This window comes from Canis lupus, chromosome 7 (genome assembly GCF_003254725.2).
Source record: "Canis lupus dingo isolate Sandy chromosome 7, ASM325472v2, whole genome shotgun sequence".
Taxonomy (NCBI): Eukaryota; Metazoa; Chordata; class Mammalia; order Carnivora; family Canidae; genus Canis; species Canis lupus.
The window spans coordinates 77733848-77760644 of NC_064249.1; the positions used below are offsets into that span (position 1 = coordinate 77733848).

The window sequence follows — 26797 nt, forward strand, 5'->3', positions numbered from 1 at the left end:
CAAGAATTTGACGTTTGTCTGAATAGTAGCACAAATTGTAGTTCAGACACTTCCTAGTTGTGTGACTTTATACAAGTCATTTAACTGCTCTAATCTATTTAATCTACTGTCATGTTAAGTATTTAGTATTAGTTATTATAAGCCAATACATATTTTTGAGAATTTGATTGTGAACACTTTTACTCCATCAAAAAATATCTTATTCTTTTACCAAATGAAACCTTTCTCTAGTCTCTTCATGAAATCAAAGTCTTGACTCACCAATAAATCAAATAGTTGAGAATCTGTGAATACCATAATTGAACAAGCCTGCACAAATGTGCAACTAGAAATCTCAGATTTAGCAGAAAAAATGAGTTATTTGAAAGTAAATTACATATTTTTCTAGTTTTAGTGGCAAACTTCTGTCAATTACATTCTAGCTTCTAAATAGATTTTTTGTATGTAAAAATGTAATAACGATGCCAACTTGTGCTTGAAATATGGTGAGAACATTCTACATTACAACACACATGGCAATTAACTCTGCATTTCTGATATAACCATTCTCACACTAGCAATTAGAACTATCCCATGACAACACTTTCTGTTTCTGGCATCTTAAAAAATAAATAAAATCTACTCTGTGAATCACAAGTATATCAAATGCCCAAAGAGTAATTTTAATTCAATTGTGTACGTTCAACGTCAGCTCACACATAAATGCCCATCCTTGTAAATATATTCACGTATTAGAAAGATATGTTAATAAAAGCATTCCGATAATGACAGTTTTCCTCCATACTGTTAACCATTTAAAACTATCATTTATTGATATCCTCTATGTACTGAGTACACGTTTTCAGTTAGAAACTTTTAAATGTGTAAAAAGGAGTATGTTTTAATAATTCCTTAAACTTTTTCTTACTCAATATACGCTAATATACTTTCAAAGAAATTGCTAAATCCATTTCCCAAGTGACAAAATCACTTATACAAATGTTGCCTGTAAAAAAACAAAACAAAACAAAACAAAAAATGTTGCCTGTAATAAATAGAACATGTATGTCAGCTACAAAGATTAAGAGCCATGATGTCCTGAGATATTTTTACCACAGAGAAAAGCAAGAAAAGGAATTTTATCTTATTTACCAGCCCCAAATTAGTATTTTGAAAATTAGGGTATAAAAAACTCCCAGGGAATTATAACAGTTCTTCTGATAACTGAAAGTCTCCTATGTAGATTAAAGAGTTAATGGATAATTATTGAAGAATATGATTTATATTTTCATTAAGTTTTATGGCACTTTCTTAAAGATATAACATACTCTTCTCCCTAAGGGGTATGACAGGGAGAAGATAACTACAATAAATTGAGAGAAAGTCAGAATTTTATTTAATGAGAAAATGTAAAATGTTAAGATACTAAACTGTAAGTTGATAATTTTTATAAGACTGAATTTCTGAAGAAATTAGAAGAACTACAGACAAAGTCATCAAAATGAAGGAAATTCATTTCCACATTCTAGGAAAAGAGTATCATTCCTATATTACAATATTTTTGCTAACATACACACACACATAGGCTGAGGGTTTAATGACCATCTGCTCCAAGTAGCTGTACCCATAGTGTCTCCCTAGATACATAATCACCCTTTCAGTTTTCATACTCATCAACTCTTCATATTTAAAGAAATGCAGTGATAATCATAAAACAATCATTAAAATATCATAGATAATATCTGCAAATTATATCACAAAAAGTTATTTCTGTTAGTTAAGTGTCATGATCCCTGAAATTCAGCCCCACATCATAAGGGCACCCTGCTCAGCGGGGAGTCTGCTACCCCTCTCTTTGTCCCTCTCCCTGCTTGTGGCTCGCTTGCTCATTCTCTCACTCACTTTCTTTCAAATGAATAAATAAAATCTTCAAAAAACAATGACAACAACAACAACAACAACAACAAAGTCAGGAACACCTGGGTGGCTCAGTGGTTGAGTGTCTGCCTTTGGCTCAAGGCCTGATCCCAATTTCAGGGATTGAGTCCCACACATCGGGCTCCCTGCAGGGAGCCTGCTTTTCCCTCTGCCTATGTCTCTGCCTCCCTCTCTGTGTCTCTCATGAATAAATAAAAATCTTAAAAAAAAATCAGTAAGTAAAGACTGATACTCCATTAGAAAAATGGGCACAGGATACGAACTGGGCAACTGATAAATACAAATGTCTCTTAAGCATATGAAATGTATCTAATCTCATTCATTCGTAATAAGGAAAATGTAAACTAAAACTATGGAATACAAATTTTCACCTATCACTTAGAAAACATATTGTGTAGGAAAACAGACCCTCTTACACAATGCTAAGGAGAGTACCAACTGGTAAAACTCTACTGAAGACAATTTCATACTTTTTTTTTTTAAAGATTTTATTTATTCATGACACACACACAGAGTGGGGGTGGGAGAGAGAGAGAGGGAGACAGAGACAGGGAGAGAGAGAGAGAGAGAGAGGCAGAGACACAGGCAGAGGGGAGAACAGGCTCCATGCAGGGAGCCCGATGTGGGACTCGATCCCGGGTCTCCAGGATCACACCCCGGGTTGAAGGCAGCACCAAACCGCTGGGCCACCGGAGCTGCCCAATTTCATACTTTTTATAAAACTTTTAAATGCACACTTCCTTTGAACCAGCAATTAATTTTCCTACACATATGATTATACTCATGAAAAGTAGCTTTAAAACTATCTACTGCAACACTGTTTGTAATAGCAAAAGATTGGAAGTAATCTAGTAACTGTCAATAGGGGGTTCATTAAATCAATCACAGTATATTCACACAACATATTACAAAGACATAAAAGATATAAACACCATGTACTGATATAAAATGATCTCCATGATATATTATTAAATGAAAAAAGGAAAGTTCAGAACAGCATAAAAAAGAAAAAATATATTTTTGTTAGTTATGGATAAAATGTCTCCATAAGGACAAAGAAGAAATTAATTAAATTTGTTGTCTGTGGGATAGGGACTGTGTGGCTAGGAGATAGAAGCAGAAGGATATAATTTACTGTAACACTTTTGAATTTTGGGGCGTTTGAACCATGTGAATTTTGTTAAAATGAAGTTAATTAAATTGAAGAAGTTACAAGACAAGTAAAGATTCTTCTGCAACATTAGGCAGGGAGAGTAGTGACAAGAGCAAAGATATCTAGGGCAGAGAGGGTAATTTAGTTATTTCTGATGAGGTGAGTGCTTTGAAAATTTATTAACATTCACAAAATAATAAATCTATTGAAAAGAGACAGACATTGACAAAGGCCCTGAAAAGTTAATGACTGAATGATCTAATTAAAATGAACAAATAGCAACCTTACAAACAGACATCTGGTGGTAATCCTTTCTTTCAAAACAGGGTATGTTCCCCACTTGGAAGAACATTCATCCATTTTAGCTGTAGAGGGGAATTTCCAGCTAACTTAAATGCTACCATTTTATTACTGGAGGTGTTGTGAGCAGGCATGAGGAGAATGAAAGGGGGGAATATGAGAAAGCTGATTAAAATATACTTCAATATGTGAATGAGACAAGTCTTGTGGCTTTATCTGAGTACAGTCAAGCAGAATATAGTCAGAAGTCACGTCACACACAGATACCTTAGTGTAACTGGTCATTGGCAATGGTATGACATAGGCGGATCTGGCTATTGGCTGATAAGAGGTGGTGGGTGGGAAATATTTAATTTGATTTTCTTCAACCAATTACAGATAATAAAATGCGGTTATTTGGTTTTCTAAAAAGATAAAAAATATTTAATAACAGTATAGTCAATTTCAAAAAAAAAATTGTTTTTCCCCTAACAAGATACTTTATACGTGTGTGTGCATGATATTCTACTTTAGGTAAAATATTTTGGTAATAGTCTTCTCTAAGATAAACTGAACTCAAAGATTTCACCATGAAATTCTGATTTCTTATACAGGACTAATGATAATAGGACACCTAATGAAGTATCACAGTAGTATTTGTTATGTAGCGTAGAAACATTCATATAATATTGTGAAGATTCATAATGAGCCATGCTCATTTCCAATTCATCTTCTTACCTCAGAATTCCAGTATTCCAATATTAGCAGCTAAAGATAAACTGGCTTCAATCTAGGCATGTAAAGATCATCCTCTCATCACAAGATTTTTATTAAATTTAGGGCAAGATTTAATCATTTGGAAGAATTTAAATGACAAGGTTTAAAATAAAGTCACATATAACTAAGGATAATTTAAACATTCAGAAAATCAAGACTCTGGCATGATGCTATTTTTTTTTTTTTTTTTTTTAAGAATGAGGTCTTTCAGAACATGAGGAACTCCTAACTCTGGGAAACGAATTAGGGGTGGTAGAAAGGGAGGTGGGCGGAGGGTGGGGGTGACTGGGTGACGGGCACTGAGGGGGGGCACTTGATGGGATGAGCACTGGGTGTTATTCTATATGTTGGCAAATTGAACACCAATAAAAAATAAATAATAAAAAAGAATGAGGTCTTATTTACTTATTTAGACAGAAAAAAGGTGTGTGTGTGTGGGTGGGTGGGTGGGTGGGGCAGGCGTGGAGGGAGAGAGGGAATCTTAAGTAGGTTCCATGCCCAGCAGGGCTAAATCTCATCATCCTGAGATAATAACCTGAGCCAAAATCAAGTGTTAGCTGACTGAGCCACCTAGGTGCCACTGTATTTTAATTTTTCTAAAAATTGTTATTTTTGAGTATACTTGACACACACTATTATATTAGTTTCAGATGTATCATTTAGTAATTTTACAAGTTTATGCATCATGCTGGGCCCACTACAAGTGTGGCTACCATATGTGCCATCACATCACTATCAAAACATCATTGACTGTATTCCTTATGTTGTGCCTTTTACTCTTGTGCCTTATTCATTTTATAACTGGAAGCCTGTGTCTCTTACAACCCTATACCCCTTTTTCTCAACCCCTCACCTTCTTCTCTCCCCTCTGGCAACCATCAGTCTGCTCTCTGTATAGATCCATTTATGTCGTTGCAAAAGGCAAGACTCATCCTTTTTAATGGTTGCATAATACTCTACATCTTGGCTACTGTAAATAATACTCCAATAAACACAGAAGTGCATATATCTTTTTGAATTAGTGTTTCCATTTTCTTTCAGTAAATACCCAGCAGTGGAATGACTAGATCATCTGGTAATTCTATTTTTAGTTGTTTGAGGAACCTCTATACTGTTTTCCACAGTAGCCGCAACAGTTTGCATTCCCAACAGTGCATGAGAGTTCCTTTTATTCTACATCCTTGCCAACATGTGTTATTTCTTCTTTTTAATGTTAGCCATTCTGACAGGTGTGAGGTGGTATCTCATTGAGAGTTTGATTTGCATTTCCCTGATAAGTGATGCTGGGCTTTATATGTATATATGGCTAGGAGACAGCTTTGGAAAAATATCTATTCAGGTCCTCTGTCCAGTTTTTAATTGGATTAGGTTTTTTTTTTTTTTTGAGGTATTGAGTTGTAAAAGTTCTTTATATTTTTTGGATATCAACCCTTTATTGGATACTTCATTTGCAAATCTCTTCTCCCATTCAGTAGCTGTACAAAAACTTTATTTTGATGTAGTCCCAACAGTTTATTTCTGCTTTTGTTTCCCTTTCCTTAGGAAACATATCTAGAAAAACACAGCTATAACTGATGTGAGAGAAATTACTGCCTATATGCTCCTCTCAGATTTTTATGGTTTCAAGTCACATATTTAGTTTTGTTGTTGTTGTTGTTGTTTTTTAGGTTGTATTTGTTTTAGAGTGGGGCAGAGGAAGAGGAAGATAGATAAGGAGACTCCTTGCTGAGCACAGAGCCCAATGCGGGGCTTGATCCCAGGACCCTGAGATCATGCCCTGAGCTGAAACTGGGAGTTGGGATGTTTAATTGAGTGACCCACCCAACTGCCCCTCATAATTAGTTCTTATGCATTTTGAGTTTATTTTTGTATATGGTGTTAGAAAGTGATCCAGTTTCATTCTTTTACATGTAGCCATCCAGTTTTCCCTACACCATTTGTTGAAGAGACTGTTTTCCCCATTGTGTACTCTTGTCTCCTTTGTCATAGATTGACCATATAATCATGGATTTTATTCTGGGCTCTCTATTCTGTTCCATTGAGCTATGTGTCTATTTTTGTACCAGTTACCAAACTGTTTTAATTACTACAGCTTTGTAGTACATCTTGAAATCTGGGATTGTGGTATCTCCAGCTTTGTTTTTCTCAGGATTGCTTTGGCTATTTGGGGTCTTTTGTGGATCGATACAAATTTAATATTATTTGTTCTAGTTTTGTGAAAAACACTGTGGGTATTTTGATAGGGATTGTACTGAATCTGTAGAATGTCCTGGGTTATATGGCTATCTTAACAATATTAATTCTTCCAATCCATGAGTATGGAATATCTTTCCATTTATTTGTGTTTTTAGTTTCTTTCATAAGTGTTTTATACTTTTGGCAGTATAGGTCTTTTACCTCTTTGGTTAAGTTTATTCCTTGGTATTCTGTTCTTTTTGGGGCAGTTGTAAATGGTGTTTTTTTTTTTTTTAATTTCTGTTACTTCATTATTAATGTACAGAAATAATAATTATTTCTGGGTATTATGTATCTTGCTACTTTACTGAATTTCTTTTATTACTTCTAGTAGTTTTCAGATGGAGCATTCAGGGTTTTCTATGTATAGTATCATGATTTCAGCAAATAGCGAAGGTTTTACTTCTTCTTTACCAATATGGATGCTTATTTCCTTTTTTGTCATGGTTGTTGTAGCTATAAGGGCTTTTAGTACTATACTGAATAAAAGTGGCAAGAATAAACATTCTATGTTTATTTATATTCCTTCCTTTAAAGGAAAAGCTGTCAGTTTTTCACCATTAAGGATGATGTCAGCTGTGAATTTTTCATATATGGTCTTAGTTATGTTGAGGTATGTTCCCTGTAATCTCACTTTGTTTAGAGTTTTTAATCATGAATGGATGTTGACTCTTGTCAAATAATTTGTTCGCATCTATTGAGATGACCATATCATTTTTATCCCTAGTTTTGTTTATGTGGTGTATAATGTTGATTTGCAAATATTGAATCATCCTTGCATCCCTGGAATAACTCTTACCTGACTGCGGTGAATGATCTTTTTATGTATTGTATGTAGTTTGCTAATATTTTATTGAGGATCTATGTTCATCCTCAACTAGATCTGCATCTATGTTCATCTATGTTCATCAGGAATATTGCCTTAGTTTTCTTTTTTGTGGTGTCATTATCTGGCTTGCGGTTTAGGATAATGCTGGCCTTGTAGAATGTATAAGGAAATTTTCCTTCCTTTTCTATTCTTTGGCATGGTTTGAAGAGAATAGGTATTAACTCTTCTTTATGAATTGGTAGAATTCACCTGTGAATTCATTTGGTCCTCGACTTATTTGATAGTTTATTTGATTACTGACTCAATTGTGTTACTTAAAATTGACCAATTCATATTTTCTATTTCTTCCTGGTTCAGTTTGAAAGACTATGTTTCTTAGAATCTGCCGACGTCTTCTAGGTTGTCCAGTTTGTTGTCATGTAATTTTTCAGTCTTGTCTTATAAATCCTTGGTATTTCTGTGGCATCAGTTGTTATTTCTTCTCACTTCTGATTTTATTTATTTGGGCTCTTTCTCTTTTTTTTCATGATGAGACTGATTAAGAGTCTGCCAATTTTGTTTATTTTTTCAAAGAACCAGCTCGATTTCATTTATTTTCTTCTGTTGTTCTTTTGTGTCTCTATGTCACTTACTTCTGCTCTGATCTTTATTATTTCCTTTTTCTTCTACTCACCTTGGGCTTTGTTCTATTTCTAGTTCCTTTAGGTGTAAGGTTAGATTATTTATTCAAGCTTTTTCTTGTTTCATGAAGCAGGCCTCTATTCCTATTTATTTCCCTCTTTAAACTGCTTTTGCTGGGTCATCTGGGTGGCTCAGTGGTTGAACATCTGCTTTTGGCTCAGGTCGTGATCCCAGTGGTCCTGGGATCAAGTCCTGTATCAGGCTCCCTACAGAGAGCCTGCTTCCTCCTCTGCCTATGTCTCTGCCTCTATGTCTTTCATGAATAAATAAAATCTTTTAAAAAATGAAAAAATACAAATAAACTGCTTTTGCCATGTCCCAAAGATTTTGGACAGTTATGTTTTCATTTTCATTTGTCCCTATGTATTTTTTTATTTCTTCTTTTATTGCTTCATTGACCCACTGGTTGTTTAATATCATGCTGTTTAGTTTCCACATGTTTGTATTTTTCTAGTTCTTTTCCCCTTGTGATTTGTTTACAGTTTCATACCATTGTGGCTGGAAAAGACGCATGGTATGATTTCAATCTTCTTAAATTTATTGAGGCTCATGGGGCACTTGGGTGGCTCAGTCAGTTAAGCACCAACACTTGATTCGGCTCAGGTCATGATCTCAGGGTCCTGGGATCAAGCCCCATACTGGGCTCCACACTCAGCAAGCAGTGTCAGTCTTGAGGATGCTCTCCCTCTGCTCTCTGCCTCTGACCTACTAATGTGCTCACGCTCATTCTCAAACAAATACATCTTTTAAAAAAAAAATTACTGAGGCTCATTTTGTGGCCTAATATGTGATCTATTCAGGAGAATATTCTCTGTGGGTTTGAAAAGAATGTGTATTCTGTTGTTTTTGAATGGAATGTTCTGACGGATTTGTTATGTCCATCTGGTCCATAGTTTCCCTACTGAATTTCTGTGTGGATTATGTATCCATTAATATAAGTGGAGTGGTAAAGTCCCCTACTACTATAGTATGACCATTAACTTCCCTCCTTATGTCTGTTAATGTTTGCTTTATGTACTTAGGTGTTCCAGTGTTAGGTGCATAGATATTTACAATTATTATAACCTCTTGTTGGATTGATCCCTTTATCATTATGTACGTATCCCTTTGTCTCATTATCATCTTTGTTTTAAAGCCTGCTTTGTCTGATGTAGGTATTGCTACCTTGGCTTTTTCCCTTCCATTTGCGTAGTGAGTGATTTTCCATCCCTTCACTTTCAGTCTGTACATGTCTTTAGGTCTGAGGTGAGTCTCTTGTAAGCAGCACATAGACAGGCCTTGTTTTTTCATCTATTCTGCTGCCCTATGTCTTTTGATTGGAGCATTTAGGCCATTTACATTTAATTACTGATATATAAATATTTATTGCCATTTTAAAATAGTTTCCTAGTTGTTTTTTGTAGTTCTTCTTGTTCCTTTCTCCCTCTCTTTTGCTCTCTTTGTAACCGATGAGTTTCCATAGTGTTATGTTTGGTTTTCTTTCTCTTTATTTTTTGTGTATCTACCATAGGTTTTAGATTTATTGTTACCATGAAACTCATACACAACCACCTAAGGAAACAGTCGTCCACATTAATTTGATGATCATTTATGTTCAAACACATTCTTGAAAAAAAAAGAAAAACATCATTTTCCCCTTTCTCTTCCCTTCTTACTATCTTCTCCACATTTTCATATTTTACATCTTTTTATTCATAATTTTCTCATGTTCTAATTATGGCCATTTCCTTCACACTTCAAGAAGTTTAACATTTCTTGTAAGGCTGGTTTAGTGGTGATAAACTCTTTTATCTTCTGTTTCTTTGGGAAACTCTATGTCTCCTTCAAATTGAAATGATAACCTGACAGGATAGAGTACTCTTGGTTGTAGGACTCCCCTCTGGCCTGTAGTTTCTGTTGAAAAATCAGCTGATAGCTTTACTAGTTTTCCCTTGTAGGGAATTTTTTGTTTCTCTCTTGCTGCTTTAATTTCTTTGATGTTTTAATTATTATGTGCTGTGGTGTGGACCTCCTTGGGTTGATCTTGTTTGGAACTCTCTGTGTTCTTAGACTTGGATGTCTAAGAAGCATAATGTTATTTTTATTTTTTTTAATTCTTTATTTAAATTTGATTTAGTTAACATATACTGTATGATTAGTTTCAGGAGCAGAATATCAGTTTAGGCATAATACTACTTTTAAACAACTGTAGCTATTTTTATTGTCAGAGGAAATGAAATGTTTCATTCCCTAGGTTAAGTGCTCTTCTTAGGTGCTTCCACAGGGTCCCGCATTCACTCACACTCACCCTCATCACACTGCTGGAATGGCTGCTCCTATGTTGTCATCCCTATTTGAATGTACATTCTGTGAGGACAGAAATTATGTTTATCTTGTTCATTATTGTGTCCCCAATAAAAATGGAAGTAATAATGGTGCTTTATGCATGGCTCATTGTGATAACTACAGAAATTATAATGGACATATAAACCTTAGAACAGAATTTAACACAGAGTAATTATGAAATAATTATTAGCTATTAACTGTAGTGGCACCTATCACACAGGAGACACATTAAGTATCTGTTATTTGAATGAATGAATTTTGCCAACCGATCCTAGTTCTTAAATTGAGTGCTTCGTTGCTCACCAGCATTTGTAACAGCTAAGTATGGCTGCTATGTTCCCTCAAACTTTCACCAAACTGCCCAGTTCCCTCACTGCTTCTCTCCATGTTGAGGTTTACAGACACCTCTTTCACATCCTCCTCACCTCCTATCTCAAGATGCAACTTTGTAGTTTCTCATTTCTAAAATATTAAAAAGTAGCACTAATCCCAATTCTTGCCATTACAATAAGCAGTTTATTCATTATAATTTATTGTAACAGTAACAATGATTACAATGTACTATGATAAGTGATAGCAGCAAAAGCAGACCTCTCTATGAATGAATACAGAGAATAAAGAAATTAAATCAGAAAAACCATTTCAGAGTAGTGGACATTTGAGTTAGGTTGTAAGAATAAGTAAGCATTTTCTAAGTGAGAGAAGAGGGGGGAAAGGCAATTTAGGTAGATATAGAGCCCCTGAGTGCTCAGGGACTGGAGGAGAGACTGCATATAGAACAGTGAATGAAGAGCCCGGAGAGGTAAGATCAAGGCCTGATTGTGAATGGTCCCCTATGTCATGTCAAGGGTCTAAACTTTCTACCTACAAGAAGCCAACAAGATCTCTACACAGGAGAATAACCCTGGTAAGTAGATTATACACGAAAAGGGAAATAACATTAGGAGGCTTTGCCATGGCCCAGGGAAGAGATGCCAGGCCACAGTGTGAGGAAGGCACAAACCAGTGTGAGGAAGCCTAGAAGGGAGGCTCTGCATTCTGGAGACAAGTCTAGAGTGTTAGGGGACCAAGGACCAAGATTCAAAATAGATGGTATGAAAGAAGATCTACAGTAGCTGAACCATAGATTCTCTAATTCATGCAACACTGATCAAATATTTACAGAGGCCCTATTATACTGGGATACATCAGTGAATTAGAGAAAAAAGGTCTCTGCCCTTGCTGAGATAATTTTCCAGTTGGCAGACACCAATGAGTAAGGGAAGAGACCAGCAAGACAAGTGATACATGTGAGGCAGCAAATAAACAGGATAACTGGTTTTAAAGAAAAGGGCTGAGTGTGATAAATATATAAGGGTATTTAAAGGAGACCTCATTCAGCTTAGGCCTGAAGGATGCAAATTAAAAAACCATAATCAAAATGGTGAATGAAGACAGAATTTAGAAGAGGAGTTTAAGATGTCAATAAGAAACGAAGTTAAGCACCAAACTTGAGAAGAGATCAAAGATCATTATAACTGGATAATCAGTAGTGACAATCCATACCTGTAGAGGCTGCCTCTGAAGAAATCCAAGATGGCTTAACTATAGACAATCTTATCCACTAAAGATCAAAACATTTGGAATATTCTACTTTAGATCTCTGGTTGTTTATGTGTATGACATAAAAAAATGCAAGGGAATAGAAAATTTTCATCCCTGCGAGTACACAATCTCCTAGAAAATAGAAACTATGACTTTATTTTTAGTTTTTTGAAAGAGAGTACACATACATGAGAATGGGGGGAGGGGCAGGGAGGGAGAGAAAGAGAGGGGGAGAATCTTAAGCAGGCTCTATGCCCAGCAGAGCTCGGTATCACCACCCTGAGATCATGACCTGAGCCAAAATCGAAAGCTGGACAACTTAACCAACTGAGTCACCCAGGTACCCCCAGAAATTTAAACTTTAATGTTGGGCAGCCCCAGTGGTGCAGCGGTTTGGCGCAGTCTGCAGCCCGGGGTGTGATCCTGGGGACCTGGGATCGAGTCCCGCATCAGGCTTCCTGCATGGAGCCTGCTTCTTCCTCTGCCTGTGTCTCTGCCTCTCTCTCTCTCCCTCTCCCTCTCTAAGTAAATAAATAAATCTTTAAAAAAAATAAAACTTTAATGTCTATTTTACATGCCTTCTAATATAGAGTTCTCATTGCAATAAGAACGTATAATGTTTCACAAATCTCAATTATTTTTATGGTACATTCATTTATGACTAATACTGTATAAGGAATTTCTTCTTTACTGGGAAGAAGTAAAATTTTTTTTACCATTAGTAAAATACAGAATTTTTAGTGGATACATCAATAGTAGTAATACCAGTATAACACTCAATATTGACATTGACCCTCCTCTGAAATCTGTAACACTCAATTGCTTTCCTATAGAATTCATCTCAAGTTTAATATATGATGTGAAATAGTATAAAATATATTACGAAATAGTATATAATAACTTCATAGTAAACTCTCCTGGACATACACTTAAAATGTTTATCTGTATACATTTAGCTTATACAATAAGACAGTTATAAAAATGAGAATGAGGGCAGCCCGGGTGGCTCAGCAGTTTAGCACCGCTTTCAGCCCAGAGCGTGACCCCGGGGTTCTGGGATCAAGTCCAACGTCGGGCTCCCTGCATGGGGCCTGCTTCTCCCCTCTGCCTGTGTCTCCGCCCCCGCCCCCCTCTCTCTCTGTGTGTGTCTCTCATGAATAAATAAAATCTTTAAAAAAAATGAGAATGAATAAAAGATTTAGTACCATGAGCTGTACTTTCTGCATTATGAGTGGAGGAACCTCAGCATATCTAAATGTCCTCTCCTCCCTTTCTAAAGATAACTGGTCAGGGCAACCCAGGTGGCTCAGCTGTTTAGCGCCCAGGTGTGATCAGCCCAGGGTGTGATCCTGGAGACCCGGGATCGAGTCCCACGTCGGGCTCCAGGCATGGAGCCTGCTTCTCCCTCTGCCTGTGTCTTTGCCTCTCTCTCTGTGTGTGTCTGTCATGAATAAATAAATAAAATCTTTAAATTTTTTTTTAAAGATAACTGGCCAGAAATCTAGCAAAGGCTATGTGATTTAAGAAGTCACATGGATAATGAGTGAAAGGAAATGGTTCACCAATCATAAAGGGGCTTAAAACTTTTTTTTTCATGTATTTATTTGTAAGAAAGGGAGGGGGAGGACACAAGCTGGGGGGAGGAGCAGAGGGAGAGGCAGCCTACCCAGCTGAGCAGGGAGCCTAATGTGGGGCTTGATACCAGGACCACAACCTGAGCTGAATGGAGACACTTAAAAGTGAGCCAGCCAGGTGCCCCCATAAAGGGGCTTTTAAAAAATGGCATTTAATATAAATATTATAAATATAAATTTTAAAGTGAGGTATTTGCTTGGAAAAAAAAAAAAGATTCTTCCCTCAAAAGAAAATTCTTTTCACACAGTATACTTCTCTGATACATCCAGTTTTCCTTTTTCTACTACAGTAAATATAATTATACCTCTACTGTGAAACAATGTATTTACTATAGAATTGGGGTGTGGTGTCAAGCACACTACACTCTCAACAAAGAGGCAATGATGGTTTAGAGCTCGCTAGCAACATATTAGACGTAAAATCAACTGCTGTTTAATTTTAAAATTATTTTATCTCTGTCTTGACATTTCTATGATGCTCTTGTCTCCTCCCATCTCACATCTTATTATGTCATACCTAAACTTAACATGATACCTTCACCTCCTCCCACACCTTTCCCATTTGTGTGCATGTGTGAGACATACAGACAGAAAAGACACACACGCAAACACACACACGTTCCCTCATGAACCTTCTCCCCCAGCTCCAAATTTTATTCTCTCTGGCTCCCACAAACTTCTTTCCAAACCCACTCAGAAGCCTGAAGTATACATCTACACTTTTCTTTCTTTTTTTTTTTAATTTATTTATGATAGTCACAGAGAGAGAGAGAGAGAGGCAGAGACATAGGCAGAGGGAGAAGCAGGCTCCATGCACCGGGAGCCCGACGTGGGATTCGATCCCAGGTCTCCAGGATCGCGCCCTGGGCCAAAGGCAGGCGCTAAACCGCTGCGCCACCCAGGGATCCCACATCTACACTTTTCTTTAGGAACTCTCTTCAACTTTGTTCCAACACAGTCTATGGTATGTATCTGTTCTCATGGGAAAATAGCAGTAACACATATTATAGCACCTTTACAGGAATGAAGACAGAAATGCTGGTGTTAGAGGTGCTAAGAGTTTACTTCTGTGTTACCCCCTAATCTCTCTAAGCCTCAGTTTGTCAAGCTGCAAAGAGTCACAGGATTATTCATGAGGATTAAATGGAGTAAGCAACAGAGGTCACTTTATAGCTGTAGGACTATAATACAGGAAACCAGTAGGGACTATAGTTTGAGGAACCGATAAATAATTTCCTTTAATAAAAACAACAGAGACTAATGATCAAATCTAGACAGCTATGGAGTAAAGGATGCTACCATTACTATAATTTCCTTTTTTTTTTTTTTTTCCAAAAAAACCCTTACATTTGAATCTGTCAACATAAATTGTCCACTCTCCAGAACTACATGCTCACTAGCCACATTTGCTGGTTGGGTTTGGGTGGTGGTAAATTACTGGCAATAGGGCACAGGCTGTCTCTTCTTTCATACAACCTGATGCACTAAAAGGATTGCTTAGCCAATCCCTCCATCTATAATTACATACAAGGATATCAAATTGCTTACGAGACACAGTAATACGTACTTACTTTCAAGGATATCAAATTGCCTTTGAGACATAGTAATCAGCAGGCCTATCCAAAACTTCTCTGTCATTCACAGAATAACCTTAATGGGTCTCATTCATCATTTAAGGACATCATCACATCACGAAAAGATTAGAATGAAAATGAATTTGCTTTCTAAATAAATAGATGATGAACATGTACAAGGCCCTCTGCTTTGTGAAGTAAGCCAGGACTAATAAATAGAATTACTATGTCACAGAACAACTAACACTTGGGAATAGATTGTGGATTTTACTTATATTTTAATAAACTGCCAATAGAGCATATAAGAAACTTAACATGAAGTACCTGTAGTCTATGAAATCAGGAACATTATCAGCAACTGAGCTCAAATGTTTTGATATTAAGATTTTACCCTAATTTTACACAAACACACACACAGATACAAGATAGTGTGAAATATAGATGATCAGATAATCAACTTGGTTTTTTTTTAAGATTTTATTTATTTATTCATGAGAGACACACAGAGGGAGAGGCAGAGACAGGCAGAGAGAGAAGCAGGCTCCATGCAGGGAGTCCTATGTAGGACTCAATCCTGGGACTCCAGGATCATACCGTGGGCCAAAAGGCACTCAACTGCTGAGCCACCCAGGCATCCCAGATAATCAACTTGTTAAATCAGAGATTATCACTCTGAAGATTCCACTTGATTTTTACTAACTCACAGGTACAGAAGAAATGTCAGATTCTTAAAATGCCTAGACATACCTCAGAGAGATTTTGGGTTTGCTTCTAGGCCACCGCAATAAAGCAATATCATGTGAGTCACATGAATATTTTTGTTTTGTTTTCTTATAAAAGTTATGATTATACTATATTCCAGTTTATTAAGCATCCAATAGCACTATGTCTATTGAAACAATGTATATACCTAATTAAAAATTACTTTATTGCTAAAAGAATGCTAAACATCCTCTGAACTTTTGGAAAAGCATAATCTTTTTGCTGGTGGAGAGCCCTTCCCTCAATGTCAGTGGCTGCTAACTGATCAGAGTGGTGGCCGCTGAAGGTTGGGGTGGCTGTGGTAATTTCTTAAAATAAGACAACAGCGGAGCTTGCTGCATCAAGTGATTCTTCCTTTCACAATTTCTCTACAGTATGTGATGCTGTTTGATGGCATTTTACCCATAGAGAACTTCTTTCCAAATTGGAGTCAGTCCTCTCAAACCTCATCACTGCTCTATCAACTTAGTTTATGTAATATTCTAAATCCTTTGTTGTCACTTCAACAATACTCACAGCCTCTTCACCAGTAGTAGGTTCCATGACTAACAACCACTTTCTGATATTATAATAGCATTGTATGGGGACAGATGGTAGCTACACCTGTGGTAAGCAAAGCATAACACAGAGATATTGAATCACCTGAAACTAATTTAACATTGTATGCCAACTATCCTCAAATAAAACAATTTCTTAAAACCATTTCCTTTGCTCATCCATAAGCAGCAACTCCTTCCTCATCAAAGTTTTATTACAGTGAGATTACAGAAATTCAGTCTCATTTTCAGGGTTCCACTTGTAATTCTGGTTCTCTTGTTTTTCCCACCACATCTGTAGTTACTACCTCCACTGATGTTCTGAACCCCTCAAAGTCATCCACAAGGGTTGGAATCAACTTCTTCCAAACTCCGCTAATGTTAATGTTTTGATGTCTTCCCATGAATGCTTTTAATGGTATCTAGACTGGTGAATCCTTTCTAGAAGGTCTTCAATGGACTTTGTCCAGATCCATCATATGCATTACTATCTATTGTAGCTATAGCCTTACAAAATCTATTTCTCAATTAAGAAGACTTGAAAGTTAGAAATTATCCCTTGATCCATGACAAGCAGAATAGACGGTGTGTTAGCAGGCATGAAAACAACATTAATCTCATTGGACATCTCCATCACAGCTCTTTGTTTACTGCAGCAGCTACATTAGCACTTGCTGCTTCAACTTGTACTTTTATGTTATAGAGATAGCTTCTTTCCTTAAACCTCATGAACTAATCTCTGCTTGTTTCAAACTTGTCTTCTGCATCATCTTCCCCTCTCTCAACTTCAAAGAACTGAAAAGAGTTAGGGCCTGGCTTTGGATTAGGCTTTGGCTTAAGGGAATGTTGTGACTGGTTTGATCTATCCAGACCACTAAAACTCTCTTCATATTGGCATTTGCTTCCTTAATTCGTGTATCCACTGGAGTAGCATGCATTTCAATTTCCTTCAAGAACTTTCCCCTCTATATTCATAACATGGCTAACTGGTGCAGAAGGCCTACCTTTCAGCCTATCTCAGCTTTTGGTATGACTTCCCCATTAAGCCTAATCACTTCTAGCTTTTGATTTAAGGGAGACATGTGTGACTTTTGCTTTCACTTGAACACTTAGCGGCGTTTGAAGGGTTATTTACTGGCCTAATGTCAATATTGTGTGTCAGGGAACAGGGATGCCCAAGGAGAGGGAAAGAGATGGGAGCAGCCAGTCAGTGGAGCAGTCAGAGCACACATGTGTCAATTAAGTTCTGTCTTATTTGGGCAGTTTGTGGTGCCCCAAACCCACTACAATAACAACATTAAAGATCACTCATCACAGATCACCATAACAACTTGTCACCATAATGACAAGAATGAAAAAGTTTAAGATACTGCAAGAGTTACTAAATGTGACACAGAGACATGAACTGAGCAAATAATGTTGGAAAAATGTCACTGATAGACTTGCTTAATGCAGGGGTGCCACAAACCTTTTATTTATTTATTTTTTTAATAAAGACTTTATTTGAGAGCGAGAGAGTGCACAAGCAGGGAGAGGGAGACGCAGGATTCTGACTGAGGAGAGAGCCCTATGTGGGGCTCGACCTGGAATCATGACCTGAGCCTAAGGTAGATAATTAACAGATTGAGCCACCTAGGCACTCCCAAACCTTTAATTTCTTAAAAAAAAAAAAAAAAAATCACACAGTATCTGTGAAACACAATGAAGTATGACTGTGTAAAGTATTTTAAGATCTTTAGAAAAAAATACCAAATTAACAGAGTACTTTAGTACTTGTGTGAATTTAGTACTTTTAAGGAAAAGTTAAAATGACCACCATACGTACATGAATGAGTGAAAATATTCTTAATTTCAAGAAAGCAGCATATACTGCAGAAGGAAAAAAATCCATTTGGACCATGTTAAGACTACTTCTAAAACCTCAGTGTTGACATGCAATTTAGGTAACATAAAATCTGTAATTAAATGGCATAGAACATTCATATGTTCTTAAGTGTCGGGAATTCCACATATTTTATAGCTTGCCTCATCAAGACTCACTATTAAATGAATTTTCATGTGAAATCTAAAGAGTATCAAGAGCATTCAAAACCTTAACTATGTCCCCATAACAGTTCTCATTTTTACTAGAAATGTTTCGGTCAAAATGTTTCTAATAGTCACAAAGTCAAAACTGACTTATTTCAACCAGACAAAAACCTCTGAAGTTCTGGCAAAACACAGATATAATGTATAAAATCATTTTAGTTCAACAAGTATTTCTGGACTATTTCCTACGTACATGTACTACATTAAAAGTCATACTATAAATATGATTTAAAACAGTCATTTATCTCAAGAAGCATCTAGTCCAGCTGTGGAGGAAAAAAAGCACAAAGACGTAAGCAAGTAACTACCACAGAGTATGAGAAGTGCAAGACTGAAGGATGAATAAGATCCAGAGGAACTAGAGGATATAAAACTCTGTTGGCCTGGAGGGAGGTCATGAACATTTTACAGAGGAGGCAGTATGTGAGTTTGGTTTACCTGGATAAAAATAGGAGGTCACTAAGCAGACAATGGGAGAAGAGAATTCTCAGAAAGAAGAGGATGTCCAAGGGCCACAAACCTACAATAGCATGACATACTCAGAAACAAGAAATAATTTTGACTAGGCAGTGTAAAATGCAAAGAAGATAGCTTTGAAAAGGATAATAAAAACATAAGTAGGGGAAATACCATGAAGGGCCCTTTGTGCAACAGAATGGAGTTTCAATTTTACTCTAGAGTTGATGGGGATCCTTATTAATCAGGGGAGCAATATGGTTCATTCGAGTTGCCAGGTGTGTCGTGGTCAGGTAGAATGAGCCAAACTTGTAGTTCCTGCAAGAATGCAAATAAGAGGCCAAAAAGGATGTTCTGCTTTCTTTGTTCCATTTTTTCGTCACAGAAGGATACCCCACATGTAGGCAGGTGGGGGAAATCCTCTCACTGCTGAGGAGTAGTAAACAAAATGTTCCTGCCATTTTATAGACCTAGGGCTGGTGGGAGGGAAAAGAGGTACAGAAACAGAAAGCTCTGACTCAAAGGGGAGGAAAGCATGTCAGTCAAGGTTTTGGTGAAAGCGCTTGGACTAGGGATGCAGATGTGTGGATGAGCATGGCTGGCCCAGTGGGAATGGTGAGTGTCCTTGCCATCCCCTGCAGAAAACCAGGGTGCAGAACCCTGGCTGTACCAAGTCAAATGCAGGAGGGCAGCTTCCAATGGTGAGGGTTGCCAGGTCAAGCCTGAAAGATCACATATAGGTATGAACCTGGGCTAGACTCCTCCTCAGGTCAGATCTGTGATCTCCAAGAATCATTCATGGACAATGTGAAAAACGAAATTAAGGAAGAGGATTCACAGTGATGAGGGGACTGGTGGGAGCTAGTATAACAATCTAGGTTCAACATGTGACCTGAACTGGTAAAGTGACTGAACCTAGTCAACACGGGAAAGGAAGGGCTGATAAACTGGGAGAAAAATGGGGGAGTCAAAAGACTGGAAGATGAGCTCAGATAGCAGTGAGGGATAGAGCTTGATGGGCAGAGGTTACAGCCAGGAAGTGAAGAATTGGGGCCCAGGATTTCTAAGGTGGAATAATCACAGGTGGTCATGAGGCAGGTAAGCAAAGTAGTGAAATAGAGGAGAAGTCAAAGATACAGAGCTATAGCTTCTTTTTATCAAAGAACTCACACAAGATGGTGGCAGATGATAGTGACAGTGGATTTAAGAATAATGAAGTGGTTAGCATGAGCTTTCTGTACAAGAAGAACAGTTGTTTGGAAGCAGAAGAGAGAGAGAATATTATCAACTCACTGCAGTGCAGAGATATGAAGATATGCCAGAGAGAGCAGTTTCCTACAAGAAGGAAGCAGCAGGAAGTACTATTGTCAGGGAAAAGAGCATTCTGAGAAGACCCTCAGGGCACTGAGGAGTCCTCTCTAAAAATAGAGCAGTTTTCAGAGAGAAGAGTGAAAAGTAAGGAAACAGAGGAGGATATGAGAAAACAGGACAGAATCAGTATCTGCAAAGAGCTAAATCTGGGGTGGTGCCAAAGCATGACATGATGAGATGGGGCTGAAACCATCTCAGAGGCCCCAGCCTCAGTCAGAGCCTGGCTAGTCTCTGCGGGCACTGCCACACAGCTCCCAGCCACTGTTGTTTTACTCTGCTTGTGAGATTTTTATTTAAATAAACTTCAATAACATTTAAATTTCTTTCTTAGAATGTGTTTGACAAAGTTCTCATCAAAGGCAAAAAAAATTTTTTCAGCTCACTGAAGTAGAGTAGAAAAAAATACTTGTTAACACAATTCTTTAAGCTTAGGCATGATTCCTGAGAATGTGTGTGTTGGAAGGACTTCAATGGTGCATTTAATTTACTTTACTAACCCCACAGGACTACACTTATTCCCTAAAAATAATGCTTGTTTCTCTGGAGAAGGCAGTCTCAAGCTTAACAAGCAGGGGAAGACAATTACAAGCTTAAAAAGTAATCTTTTCTACTATTTACTAAACCTTAATTGAGGATGTACTTTCAGATGTTTACTCTGAAGCATTTAATCAGATCTTATATCCTCTGGTTCTGTCCAAGAGGGAAAGCTAGTCTATGATGTATTTATAATTATTCTTCAAATAACACATAGCTCATCCTTTTCCATTCTTTGAATATTTTCCCCTAGGTCTAACTCTATAAAAATCCTAAAAAAAATAAACAGCTTTTCATTGGCCTGTAACAAAAAGACAGACTAAAAAAAAAAAAAAAAAAAGACAGACTATGAGCAGTATCCAGGTTGAGACAGAGAAGGAATGCTTAGAGCTGTTATTCATACATATAAAATGGATTTATTTAAGGTGATTTATTAAGGGTGATCTGGATGACACATCTGTCACTTATTACCAGAGCTAGTCTTATTAGGCTAGTATAGGTTAGTATTTTCCTTCTGCCCTTACATAACCCATTGTATCCCTTCTCAAACTCTGGGTCATCATAAATTTTAAACTGGTGCTTCAGATAAACTTTGTACTTTAGTCATAAAAGAAATGATATCCATCACCTATCATGTACAGAGTTCTTACTGTGTGCTAGATGCTGTGCTGCTTTATATAGATCTCATGAATCTTCAAAACCATCTGTGTAATATACAATATGGTGATTCAACTTGTAAATAAATTAGAGTGATTCTCTTTGGATTCTACACATAACATTTTAACTCACAGACACTGATGAATAATAGTGAAAGAAAATAGCTAAAATGAGATGCTCAACTATATGAATATAAATTCCAATCACCTCCACTAAGTATTTATCCAAATCCACATTAAACAGTTAAATTATCAAATGTGTAGCCTCCTTCCTGAGTCCCTATCCCTTCCCAAAAAAGGTACTACATCTCTTAAAATCGGAAAAGACTGGCAGAAAGACAGTGAAAAGCAAGTCATATGGGAAATTGATTGTACTAATTCAGTAGCATTTTATTTCTCATTTGTAAGGAAGCTTTACAAAAATCTTTGTTTTATAAAGTGGATTCACACACTTTAAACACAATGTTAAAAAATAGGAACAAATTTAATTTTAAACAAAATCCATAAATGAAAGAAGAGGAATAACAATTGAAACCAAAGAAATACAAAGGATAAGAGAATATGATAAAAAAATTATACACCAACAAATTGGACAATCTAGAAAAAATAAATTCCTAGGAACATATAACCTCCCAAAACTGAATTAGGAAGACATTGACAATTTGAACAAATTATTAGCAATTAAACTAAGTTATTAAAAAAAACTTCCAACAAATAAAAGCCCAGGACCAGATAGCTTCATAGGTAAATTCTACCAAACCTGTAAAAAGTTAATATCTGTTCTTCTCAAATTATTCCAAAACATAGAGGTAAAGCTTCCAAATTCATCCTATGAGGCCAGAATTACCCTGATACCAAAACCAGATAAAGACACCACAAAAAAAAAGAGAACTATAGATCAGTATCTCTGATGAACACAGATGTAAAAATCCTCAAAATACTAGTAAACATAATCCAACAATACAGTAAGAGACTAATTCACCACGATCAAGTGGGATTTATTCCTGGGAAGCAAAAGTGGTTCAATATTCACAAATCAATCAACATGATACATCACATCAACAACAAAAAAAATGATAAAAATCCATAGGGTCATTTTAATAGATGCAGAAAAAGCATCTAACAAAGCACAAGATCCATTCATGATAAAAACTTTCAACAAAGTAGGTTTAGAGGGAACATCTCAACACCATAAAACCTCCAATAGTCCAATTTAAAAATGGCCAAAAGACATGAATATACATTTCTCCAAAGACATCCAGATGGCCAACAGTCACATAAAAAGATAGTCATCATCACTCATCATCAGGAAAATGCAAATCAAACCCACAATAAGATATCCTCTAACACTTGTCAGAACGGCTAAAATCAAAAACAAAGAAACACGTGTTGGCAAGGATGTGGAGAGAAAGGAACCCCTGTACAGTATTGGTGGGAATGCAAAATGGTGCAGCCACTGTGGAAGACAGTATGGAGGTTCCTAAAAAAATTAAAAATAGAATTACCATATGATCTAGTAATTCCACTACTGGGTATAACACAAAGAATATGAAAACACCAACTCAAAAAGATATATGTACCCCTATGTCTACTGGAGCACTGTACAATAGCCAAATTATGGAAGTAGCCCAAGTGTCCATCAGCAGATGAATGGATAAAGATGATGTGGTATAGATAGATCTACAAGGGAGTATTACTCAGCTATACAAAAGAATGGGATCTTGCCATTTGCAACAACATGGATGGATCTAGAGGGCATAATGTCAAACTAAATAAGTCAGAGAAAGACAAATATGATTTGATTTCATTCTTATATGGAATTTAAGAAATGAAAGACAAAAAAAAAAAAAACATACTCTTAACTACACAGAACAAACTGATGATTGCCAGAAGGGATGTGGGTGGGACAATTGGTGATAGAGGTGAAAGAGATTAACAGTACACTTAGGAGAGCACTAAATAATATACAGATTTCTTCAATCACTATATTGTATATATGTCAACTATACTGCAATTTAAAAAAATAGATTCAATTTTGCCTATTGATTCTTTCCTAAATAATTTTCAATGTTCACCATAAGGATGACAATAAATATTTTAAATATTATGATGGACAGTGTTGAAATTCAGGTTTATCTTTCACAATGCCAAGAAGTATGAAAGGAGTAGTACTCACCTCCTTTGCACTCTTAATCTTAGTCAGAAATGTATGCAGCTCCATTGTTTCTGCAAACAGTGCACGACATACTGCCTGATAATGATTTGGTGCCTCTGATTCAGTTGGAAGATGAGCAGCACATAACTACAGAAGTGGAAAATAAAATAATAATGCTCATTTATTATTTTGGGGTTTTGGTACCTTAAAAACAGACATACCTCATATATTCGTATTTTTGTATCAGATAGCAAGGCAATTCCCATCATCCAAAACCCAATGCATCACAAAACTATCAGTAAAATCTAAACAATTATATAGAAAAAGTGCTCCACTTACAAACACTCAACAGCACAGATGAACTTAGTAGAATTCATCAGTTTCTATTTGAAAATGATAGGGTTGCAAGTAGAAAAGGAGCTTACCATTTACTGAGTATTAATCATAACACAGGTGTTTTAATAGCTATCATTTATTTTTTTACCATGTCAGGCACTGTATTTGACATATCATATACACAGCATAGTAACACTCAGTCTTCAGTGTAACCCTGAATTATCTCCATTTTATAGCAAAGGAAAGTGAGGCTAAGAGGACTTATGGGGTCCACAGTCAGAAAGCTGCCATGAGGGAGAATTAAACACAGTCTTACAGGATTTTAAAGCCTAGGCTCAACCCAATATATGCTGAATTGTGTTAGGTGGTAAAAAGACTGCCAGAATGGCACGTGTCCCATTGGGAAGATGTTGCATCAGTAAATGGAAAGTGGAGCAAAGAGGGCAGGGGGCAGAGTAACTCCACTGGTGGTAGCTCCAGTCCTAATGTTCTTTAGTGTACATAGTCCATAATGCCCAAAACTACTGGTAGGTAGGAGATGCAATTCAGCATCATGCACAACAATTTAGGAAAAACAAACACCATTTAATTTATTCATTGGAAATACACCCTATCAAGAGTCTAATGTATGGGAATTAATTTACCTTTTTGTAAAGTAAGAATTTATATAGTTATGTTTTAAGGTACTTCATTTGCTTTATGTTTTAAGGTACTTCATTTGCTTTAAAAAGCTGTTAAGTTCTCCCTTACTTCTTTACTATATTCGGTAAAATTGACATTAATACAATTACTGAAAATATACACTTTATTTTTTTTTTAAGATTTTATTTATTTGAGAGAGAATGAGAGAGAGCACAAGCATGGAGGAGGGGCAGAAGGAGAGGGAGAAGCAGACTCCCTGCTGAGCAGGAAGCCCCATGAGGGTGTCTAAAATCATGACCTGAGTTGAAGGCAGATGCTTAACCAACAGAGCCACCCAGGTGACCCCAAAATATATATTTTAATGATTTCTATCCATTGGAGAGTGAAAGATGTCTTTGTAGATTGTATTATCCTTCATAATGTGGCCTTTGTTTTCATTTGCAATTAATATCATATGCAATTTACTAGATTACTATCTTTAATAAAGCATATTCTTCTCAAGAAAAATATCTTGGGTTTCAGCAAGAAATTTTCTCTGAAGTACCCAAAACAAGGCTAAGAATTGATATATGAGAAAGCATAAAAAGCAAAAATTTCACAAGCTATATAATGGAATATGACTCAACCATAAAAAGAATGGAACCTTGCATTAGCAATGACATGAATGGAGCTACAGAGTATTATGCTAAGTAAAGTCGGTCAAAGAAAGATGCCATATGATTTCATTTATACATGGAATTTAACAAAACAAAAAGAGGAAAGGGGAAAAAAAAAAGAGAAGCAAACCAAGAAATAGACTTTTAACTATAGAGGATAAACTTATGAGAGGAGAGAGGGTGGGAGTAAGGGGTACACTTGTGGAAAGCAATGGGTGATGTATGGGAAGTACTGAATCACTATGTTGTACACCTGAAACTAACATATGTTAACTGGAATTAAAAAACTTAGTCCTTAGTCTCACAGAGTAACGATGAACAGAGAGTATATTTTTGCTCAATTATTTTTGTACACAGAAGACAGCTTCCAATATATAATTATCATTTCCAAGATCATGAAAACAACTACTAAGAGTTTCATCTTTCTCTAATGATCCCGTAATTTTAAATTCTAATTACATGATGTATAATATGGCAAAATACTTTTTTACTGTAATTACTGGTAAATTCATTTTACACAAGGATTTATGTGCATGCAAACCTCTGTTTTACACAACAGTTTCACAAAACAAAACTTACACATTGAAGTGATTTCACGATCAAGAGGAAAACATAGGGATAAACTTTCTTGTTCATGGATTTGGTAATGATTTTTTAGATAGGACACTAAAGCATAACCAACAAGCACAAAATGGATAAATTAGACTTCACTGAAGTTAAACGTTTTTACACATCAAAGGATACTTTCAAGAAAGTTAAAAGGCCCACATAATGGGGGAAAATACTTGCAAATCAGATATTTGATAAAGGTCTTTATATATTCAGAATATATAAAGAACTTTCTAAAAGATTATTTATTTTAGAGGGGGAGGGGTAGAAGGGGGCTACTCAAGCAGACTCCCCACTGAGCACAGAGCCTGACACTGGGCACCATCTCACAACCTTGAGATCATGACCTGGACCAAAACCAAGACACCACTATAAAGAACTTTTAATTGCAGCAAAAAGACAACCCAATTTAAAAATTGAGGAGACAGAACATGAGAGACTCCTAACTCTGGGAAACGAACCAGGGGTGGTGGAAGGAGAGGTGGGCAGGGTTGGGGGTGACTGGGTGACAGGCACTGAGAGGGGCACTTGATGGGATGAGTACTGGGTGTTATTCTATATGTTGGCAAATTGAACACCAATAAAAAATAAATTTATAAAAAAATAAAAAGTAATAAAAAATAAAAATTGACTTAAACAGACATATTTCCAGAGAAAATATACAACAGACCAAAAAGTACATAAAAAAGATGCTCAGCACCATTAGTCACTAGAGAAATGCAGGTCAAAACCACAATGAGATACCACTCAGACCCAGTAGGGTGGCTACAAGACCAAAAACCCAAAATGGAAAATAAATGTTTATGAGAATGTGGAGATAATGGAACCCTTGTGTGTTGCTGGTGGAAATGTAAAATGGTACAGCCACTATGAAAAACAGTTTGGTGGGACGCCTGGGTGGCTCAGCGGTGGAGCATCTGCCTTTGGCTCAGGGTGTGATCCTGGAGTCCTGGGATTGAGTACTGCATCGGGTTCCCTGCAGGGAGTCTGCTTCTCCCTCTGCCTGTG

At 36.6% G+C, this 26797-nt stretch overlaps 1 protein-coding gene across 15 annotated transcripts in view; it reads right to left on the reverse strand.

Annotated features, from left to right (window-relative positions):
* LOC112648106 (centrosomal protein of 76 kDa) overlaps nucleotides 1–26797 on the reverse strand; it is a 233806-nt gene that overhangs the window by 76208 nt on the left and 130801 nt on the right. For all 15 annotated transcript variants that reach the window (XM_049111871.1, XM_049111872.1, XM_049111873.1 and 12 more), the window contains one exon: nucleotides 23568–23693. In XM_049111871.1, coding sequence (XP_048967828.1) covers nucleotides 23568–23693 — 126 coding nt within the window. The remainder of the gene's footprint in view (nucleotides 1–23567; nucleotides 23694–26797) is intronic.